The following is a 9,146-nucleotide window of genomic DNA, read 5'->3' on the forward strand; positions in this document are numbered from 1 at the left end:
TCCAGGCGGTCGTGGAGTCGATTTCCTCCTCCCCTCGTGGACGGTGGTCTTCCCTCGACCCCTCCGCATTTCTGGCAGCCGGCAGGGCACTCCTCCGCCCCTGGCAGTGCCTTTACCGCTTTCTCTCTCCCTCCGGACAGACACTCGACCACGCCCCCACTGCCACAGTGATCCAATCACAAGTGGTCGGCTGAGACACATCGCTGTTTACACCTGGTGCCCACTTGTGATCAGATTTTGAGAGGAGGGTCCTTGATCACTACATATATCACTCACAATGTCAGTGTGCTACTGCATGTTGATAAACTGTAAGAAAAAAAATGTTGCTTTATTGTTTCAGGCACCCCATGCTCAATCAGGAGGGTAGTCAGCCCACTAAGCAGAAACAGTAGCCCCAGTAGCAGCCCCAGGAACACGGGACGGAAACAGGGCCGTCTGCGTCTGCCCCAGCTGGGCAGTAGACATCGGCTGTCAAACAGCAAAGAAAACCTGGACAGCAGTATCACATGCAGCAGCAAGGAGGGCGAGACAGAGCCAGAACAAGGCATAGTGACGGATGGGGAGAATCAGGGGACGGTCATGCTGTCTGACGCAAACACACAGGACTCCTGGTCATTGGATGCCTCAAGCACAGACTGTGATGTCATCATGGTGAATGGACTGGGACAAGACAGCAGTCAGAGTAATGGACACACAGAGGTCAGCGCAGAGCTGGACACCCCTCACCAAAGAGATGACATCTGCCTGGAGCCCCTCTACAATTTATATGCAATCTCAGTAAGTGGCTCTTGTCTATGTTTTTCATTAGTTCAAACTGTATTTGGTGATTGGAAAAAATAAAATTTCTCCTCAAAAAATTAATTACATTTCTCTTAATATTTCCATGCTCTGTTGTGGATCTTGTCATAGGCAGTATTGGTAGTTGCCTAGGGTGGCATTGTTCTCCGGGGCGCCCCAACGAGCCAAGCTGCATCCCCACTTCATTGCATATTAAACAGTAGCATTACAGAATAGTTTCTATTTTCACAATAGTTTAGCTTTTCCGAGCTATTTTCTGTTTATTTTTTTACAACAAGTAATGGTGTACCATGACAAAACACAACATAGCTTTTTGTCTCATTGTATTGTGCACGCAATAGCCGAGCAATTAATGATAATTGCGACATTAATCTAACGAGTTTACCTAAACCGTCCTCTCTCTCTCTCAGTAAGTCCAAATCATTTAAGTGAATCAGTTCGTTTTGATGGTTCATTAATGAATCTGTTTAAAACAAACAATTCGCCATTCAAATTATATGTAGCGTTTTGAAGTCCAAATCATTTTAGGAAATCGTTTAATTTGGACGGTTGATGTTAATGAAACAATAATAAATGGTTCAGTGCGTCTTCTTTTTTTGAAGCAAAGCATTTAGATTATTACAGCTGTTTATCACTATGTTTTCAACTCAGTTAATATAAAAGTGTTTTTTTTTTTATGTATTTAGCAAATAAACAAACAATTTATTTAGTGCATTTTATTTGGTTTGAATTTATTTGTTCAATTTAATGTTGCCACATTATTTGTTTAATGTCATTGAGATCATGATTGTTTTTGTGCAAGATAAAGTGTATACAATGTATTGTAGATTTATAATATAATTAAATAATATAATTTGATAGAATAAAAATGTAGTCTCAATGTAGTTAGATAATTTGTCACTATTTTTTATTTTTTTTATTATTATTTTGTGGGGTGGAGGGCTGCTCATTTCTGATTTTGCCTAGGGCACCATGTGAGTCTGGAACACCATGTCCACGCTTGTTAAGAGAAGTGATTAGATTTTAAATTCCAAATACAATGCAATTAAATGTGCCACTTAGCAATATTACTTTGCTTTTGCAGAACTGTTACTTTTATACAACAGTTCAATAAAGATGATAATGATTTCAAACACAATATTGCCAGATTTATTGCTTATTTTTGCTCTACTAATGAAAATAGTTTGGTTACAATGTTGCAAACCATGGAATTTGAATACTTTGGAGTGAACACGGACAAAGGATACAACAGTAAAACATTCTTGGAACGCTGCTTGTCCAATCAAATTAGTGGACCAGAACTAACTGTTGTATAATTGGAAGTTGACAATCAATGCACAGTAGCATATTACACTGTGGCAGACAAGCCTCTTGTTTGGTAGGGAAAGGATGAAGCAGGAACCGGATTAACAATCACAAGACTTTTAATAGAACACTGACGAAGACTTTGAACGTAAACAATGACGCACACACACAGAGCTTTGTGCGTCTCTCTCTTTCTCTGGCATCCCTGGCTCCTCCTCTTATCTCTCTCCTACTGATTGGGCAACTCAGCACCGGGCGTGCATCCTCTCGGCCCGGCCACACCTTCCTCCTCGTCACATTCCCCCACCGCCCGATTCAGGCCAGGGAAACCTCCGGTCTAACTTACTCCCCCCCCCTTCCTTCCTGGAGGGGAGGACTTGCCCCTTCGGCCATTCCGTCGCCGGCTGGTCTTCCCCGCCTCCTGGGTAGGGGGAGGGGAGAGAGAAAGAGAGTGGGAGAGACAGAGAGGGAGAGAGAGCAAAGAAAAGACAGAAAAACCACGCCACCATTCGGTCCTCAGCCAGCTCTCCAGCGATCCTACTGGAACACAACAGCGGGTGATGGCACTGGATTCCTCCTCCTGACGGCCAGCAGTGGTTCCTCCATCCCCTGGCGGAGGCAACGGTTCCTCGGCTTCCTGGCAGAAGGCAACGGTTCCTCGGCTTCCTGGCAGAAGGCAACGGTTCCTCGGCTTCCTGGCAGAAGGCAACGGTTCCTCGGCTTCCTGGCAGAAGGCAACGGTTCCTCGGCTTCCTGGCAGAAGGCAACGGTTCCTCGGCTTCCTGGCAGAAGGCAACGGTTCCTCGGCTTCCTGGCAGAAGGCAACGGTTCCTCGGCTTCCTGGCAGAAGGCAACGGTTCCTCGGCTTCCTGGCAGAAGGCAACGGTTCCTCGGCTTCCTGGCAGAAGGCAACGGTTCCTCGGCTTCCTGGCAGAAGGCAACAGTTCCTCCACTTACTGGTGGACGGCAGTGGTTCCTCTGCCTCCTGGCGGACGGCAGCGACTCCTCTGTCCCTTGGCGGACAGTAACAGCTCCTCTCGGCCTCCTGGTGGACAGCAGAGTCTCCTCCATCTCCTGGCGGACCGCTCCAGTACCATCGAACCAATCCTCTCCTCGGCATCGCGATCCTCCTCAGCGGCGAGGGCTCTCTTTTTACCTCTCTCCCGCTGATTGGGCAACTGAGCGCCGGGCGTGCGTCCTCTCGGCCCAGCCACGCCCTGCTCCTCGTCACATACACATCAACAGCCATTGTGTTTCAGAGATATTTTTCTATTATTACAACTCAGAACTGATGAATCTATTAATTTATTATTTTAATTAGGAAACTGATTGAAGATTGTGTTGATCTATAAATTTTAGTTTATAGATCTATAATTATAGCATTATAGATCTATAAATTATAGCATTAAAGAGCTTTAAAGTTTTCTCTAAAGGTTGTCTTTTGTGTTATGTTGTTTTGTTTAAATTTGTGTTGTTTTGATTTAACATGTTTTATTTTCATTTTTGTTTTGTTTTTTGTTTTCATTTGTTTTGTTTTTGTTTGCTTATGACTTATTGTTGGCTTTTGTTTTGTTGGTTCTGTTGGCTTATTTTTAAAGTAATTTCCACTAGTGATCGACGGATATGGTTTTTTTAATTGCTGATGCCGATGTCCAGAGTGCAAGGTGGCCGATAGGCTGATACAATGCCAATATATCACACAATTTCATTTAGTAAATAACATAAAAGTAATTTAAAATGGTAAATGGTCTGCACGTATATATTGCTTTTTTAACCTTAGCGGTTCCAAAGCGCTTTACACTGTGACTCATTCACCCATTCACGCACATACTCACACACCAATGACGGCCTGCCATTGGGAGCAACTTGGGGTTCAGTGTCTTGTCCAAGGACACTTCGGCGTGTGGAGTCATTTGAGCCAGGAATCGAACCGCCAACCCTGCGATTAGTGGCCAACACGCTTTACCACCTGAGCCACAGCCGTGTACTGAAATAACAGTACACACAGTCGTCCAGCAACCATGTCCACATTAGCAATCGCATTTTCTAAAAAAAATACCAAATCAAACCAATTGTACATACAGTGCATAGTGAATAAGACATTTAATTATAGCACATGTGAAACGCTTTTACTTTGAAATTGCGCTCACGCTAATGTGGATCCAGCACGAGCAGCAATCTCCTGACAGTTTAAATGGCCTGAATCGCCTGCTTGGATTATGACGGTGACCATCGTGTTTGTGAATCAGAGGAACTTTTGAACCTGATCCTGAAGTTTTGATTCTGGCTGATAGAATACACGTTTTAGAGGAAGATATTACTGTAGATGAGCGCTCAACGGGAAGAAAATGCTGGATTTTCGTGAGGTTCATGGATTGCATCTGTTTAAACAAGATATCTGTATATTTGCAGACGGTATATAATAGAAGTTTTATTGATATTTTCCTTTTATCATTAGAAAAGAAATTTAAAAGTAACAGGGAGCTGTTGAAGAGAGAATACGTGCTTTAGAGGTAAATAAATGAGCGCTCCACAGGATGCTGGATCTGCTCAAGTTTTGTGAGGTTTGTTTATTACATCTGTTTAAATGAGATATGTGTATATTTGGAGACGGTATATGATATTAGTTTATCTATATTTGCCTTTTATCATTAGACAAGACAGTTAAAATTTACAGGGAACTGTTGAGGAGAGAGAGGGAGAATGAAACATGCGAACACTTGAACATTATGAGCTCAAAGGCATCTGCCGTGGCTCTGATATGCGGACCGTTTAAAATAGACTGTGTTGCACAATAGTCTATTATTTTGTAACATGATGGCATGGATCAACAAAATGAACCTTGACTGGTCATCTCAGTCGCTTTACATGCAAGCAGGCGATACACAGTGCCCTCAAGAAACAAATCGGCCAAACAGGAAAATCTATCTGCCGATTATTAAAAAATTCAGAATATTGGCCGATTTATCGGCCTCAACGATATATCGGTTGACCACTAATTTCCACACACTACCTCACATTTCTGCAATTTATCCATGGAAAAAATCAGTGTGACATTATTATATCTTGGGAGAAAATACTTTCTCTATGGACACAATTCACTTTACAGAAAAGTAATTGTTTTTCAGAGACAATTTTCTATTATTACAACTTAGCTGCCCAGAAACAATTCCTTTTCTAAGCAATATCTTTGACACAAATGAATTTTTTTTCTTTCAGTGCCATTCAGGAATAATGGGAGGGGGGCACTATGTGACTTATGCCAAAAACCCCAACGAAAAATGGTACTGTTACAACGACAGCAGCTGCAAGGTAAGATCCTCACTCTGTGTTTGCTCTTTGACGTCTCAGACATTACATTGTTTAGCACTGTGCAACTTTCTGCACAGCAAGAACATGCAGATATTTCTACATAGTGGAAAAAGCTCAGACAACAAACATAGGTGGAGTGTGTGTAAGGCTGGGGGAGGCTAAGCTTTACCCTGGCCACGGGCATGATGTGTAGGCTATCAACAAATATAGATACTGTAGGTATTGAAAGAGATTTCCCATTGTCACTCAGGGATAATGCGGGGCTTAACTGCTGGTCTAGGATCAGTTTATCCACCCCAGTAATACACAAAAATGTATTACCATTGAGAACAGAAAAGCTGACTCCAGATCAGTGGCTGCAGCCAAATTCATCTGATATCACTGGAGTGCGTATGGCTGAACAATACGGCATGTGCTAGGAGAATGTCTTTGTTTCTGAAATAATTTTAGATTTTTAAAGTATATATTAAATTAAGCAGTGCAATCCTTACCCTGTAGTACGTTTACCCTTCGCCTATGACAACAACGTATTGAGCAACACTACAAACAAACTATTTCATGTCTTCTCTTCAGGAAGTTCACTCGGATGAGATTGACACCGATTCAGCTTACATCCTGTTCTACGAACAGCAGGGAGTGGACTACTCGCAGTTTCTGCCAAAAACAGAGGGCAAAAAGATGGCAGACACCACTAGCATGGACGAAGACTTTGAATCTGACTACAAAAAGTACTGTGTGCTTCAGTGATGTCATGCTCTTTCACATGAAAGACACTAGGGAAATCCGTCGGTATGCCAGTGCAATGAAGACTGAAACGGCAGCGCTGCCCCAAAGGACCATCATTTGTGAAAGCACAAAATATCAGTTAGTTGACTGGCCTAACTCCGCCACTGACTGCACTTTCAGAACAGAGGTGACCTGACAGTTCATTTAGACGAGTGAGGGGGTGCGTGAGGGACAACATGTGAATGGGTGAATAGAGAGAGAACTGTAGCGATTATGTCATTGTTGCCAAGCAAACAAAATTACTCTGTACTGGACTGGAAGTTGGCCAATCCCTTGATAGCACGATTACCAGACAAAACTGGGCGTTCTTTTACATTGCAGCCTACACAGGCAAACAAAGAAAATCGCATAACGATAAAAAAAATGCTGTGTTTATATCACTGTATCAGACACAAGCGTATGCTCCTTTATTGCTAATTTTTTGGAATGCTAATAGCGAGAATCTATTATTTTAATTAGGAAACTGATCTATTGCGTTGATCTAAATTGTAGTTATTAAAGAGCCCTAAAGGTTTCTCTAAAGTTTTTTTTTTTTTTTTTTTTTTTTTTTTTAGTTCTTGTTTCATGTTATTTGTTTTGTTTTAATTTGGTTTCATGTTTTTTTTTCTCTTTTTTTTGGTTTTTTTTTTTTTTGGTTTTCATTTGTTTTGTTTTTGTTGGCTTTTGCCTTCTTTTTTTCTTTTTTTTTGTAATTTGCATACGCTACCTCACATTTTTGCTATTTATTGGCCAACTGTTTATTGAAAATCCACATGACAGTATTATATCATTGGGGAGCTGTTGAAATTATTTTCTTTATGGACAAAATTCACTTTCCAAAAATGTCCATAATATTTCATTTTAAAGATAATTTCTACCACTTAAAATCTTCCCTCTCCTCCGCTGCCAAATTATGCATAGATTTTTTTGTTGTTGTTTTGCTTTTAAATCTTATTTAAGATGGTTTATTTTCAGGCTTCATTCCTCTTTCAAAGAGTAAATGTATAGCTTTATAATCTTTTTTGTTTGATTGTTTTTTATTTTTTTATAACAACTTATTTTTATCATTGATATTATTTTTTAATGCAGTAGTTCACTTTGCCTAAACTGGGGCTTTCAAACACTTAACTAGTCTCAGCAGTCAGATCAAATCACAGCATCCTCTCAACAATAATGCCGTAAACATGCCACTTTCTACATTGTTTTCCTGTTTTCATTGTAGTTTTTGCTTCTCTATATACTGCTGAAGGCAGAGAGTAAAAACGGCAACCAGATACATATCTGATCAATGTTGTCTCGCAAGGGAAACTTCACATGTCCAAGCCAAAGTTTTTAACTGGTCATGTACATAGTTTGGGGAAATCATTGAATACTGTTGACGAAAGCTAAAGAAAGAGGTCTGTTGTATGAACAGTGTTATCTGTATGAATGTCTTGTTAGAATGGATGAAAATTTCACAACTTTTGCTCTTAGAGAACAGCATTCTGCCTAAACCGCTCAAATCTCTAGAGTTCTGTGTCGGAGGGTGTTCCAGGTTTCTAGTAGCATTTCTGTTGAGCCAAACTTAATTACCACTGTGAAATATGTATGAAATATTGAAAGACTCTTATTTCTCATCAACTGAATGAGCTCCTCCTAAACGTGGGGCATTAAACCCCTTGGAAATCATTGGGGATCATTCACCCATACCTATTTTGCTGCTGTATTTTAAAGATTACCATGTCACAGATATTCAAACTAAATGTTAGCCATCAAAGAAAGGTATTATCCCTGTCGGAAAAAAGAGAAAAAAAGATAAACATTTGTGAAATAAACACAACTGTATTACTGTAAGGTAATTATAGTCATCAAGAGTAATGCACTTATGTTATATGAACTGTAAACAATTTTTAGATATTTAATGTTAAAAGAAAAAAATGCCTATCCAACATTGAAAATCAAAATGTAAAAGATTGTCTTCCTGAACAATGTTTCACTCTTCTCAAATTGAAATCTTGCTTCACTTGGAATTATATATGTGTGCTTTTAGTTTAACTGGAAGCTGCATTACGATTACAGTAACGGCAAACATACAGCTGAATTTGAAACATTCACAGAATTTTTTTGATACAGGGATAATTTATTAAAATGGCAAAAATTATCACTTTTCAAGTAGTGCAATCAACTACTGATGTGTGTCTTTGTCCATGTTTGTTAGTCATAATTTTGTTAAATTAATTTTGATGAACTGCTAGAGATGTATTAATTTAATGAACTTAGTTTTGTAAAGTGTTGTTTAAACAATAAAATTGACATTGCACTGACAGATGTACATACATGTTTTGTAAATAAGCCAATGAAAAGGATGTATTTGAAAATGAACTGTACAAATGTACTTGTAGTTGTATATGGAGTGATACTGTTGATCTGTAATAATTATTCAAGAAACAAATTAAATGCAGCCAATTGCAGTTACGCTTGTGTCCCTTCTGTTGCACAGATTTACATGAAAGGGAGTGTTTATTTAATGTGCATGGCTTGCTAGTGAATGATGCGAGGTGTTTCCTTGAGCATCAAAGAGGAAATCACACCTCCCTGTTGGGCTGTAAACCGTCCAGTGCCATCAGTCAGGCTTGCTTCCTTGCATTCAAGCCACATTTGACATTTTAACTAACCTAATATAGGACATCTACTCACCCTTCTTGATTGAGTGTCAATATTTCCTCCAGAATTTTTCCCTTGAGTGATATATGCAAACAAATAGATCACAATCATGATCACAAGACTGTGTGTGTGCTCGTGTGGGTTTGGTGGGTCACATAGTTTCACAGTTTTTATATATATATGAAGGCTAGCATAATTAAATCAGGAAATGTGTCAACCTACACACTGTGCTACTTACAGAATTGTTCTGCTCTACCACAAGCGCTGTAGTGTAGAATTGTGGCTTATTGTTCAGAAGTGCACCTTACCCTCAGTGGTCTTCA

General features: G+C 40.0%; 1 protein-coding gene across 2 annotated transcripts in view; it reads left to right on the top strand.

Annotated features, from left to right (window-relative positions):
- The window catches only part of LOC127429469 (ubiquitin carboxyl-terminal hydrolase 32-like), a 101,469-nt gene extending 92,839 nt beyond the window's left edge, over nucleotides 1-8,630 (top strand). For both annotated transcript variants that reach the window (XM_051678471.1, XM_051678472.1), the window contains exons 32-34: nucleotides 341-777; nucleotides 5,323-5,415; nucleotides 5,989-8,630. In XM_051678471.1, the coding sequence (XP_051534431.1) occupies nucleotides 341-777; nucleotides 5,323-5,415; nucleotides 5,989-6,162 (704 nt within the window). In that variant the 3' untranslated portion in view covers nucleotides 6,163-8,630. The remainder of the gene's footprint in view (nucleotides 1-340; nucleotides 778-5,322; nucleotides 5,416-5,988) is intronic.
- The last annotated feature ends 516 nt before the right edge of the window (nucleotides 8,631-9,146 follow it).

This window comes from Myxocyprinus asiaticus, chromosome 39 (genome assembly GCF_019703515.2).
Source record: "Myxocyprinus asiaticus isolate MX2 ecotype Aquarium Trade chromosome 39, UBuf_Myxa_2, whole genome shotgun sequence".
In the NCBI taxonomy this organism is placed as follows: Eukaryota; Metazoa; Chordata; class Actinopteri; order Cypriniformes; family Catostomidae; genus Myxocyprinus; species Myxocyprinus asiaticus.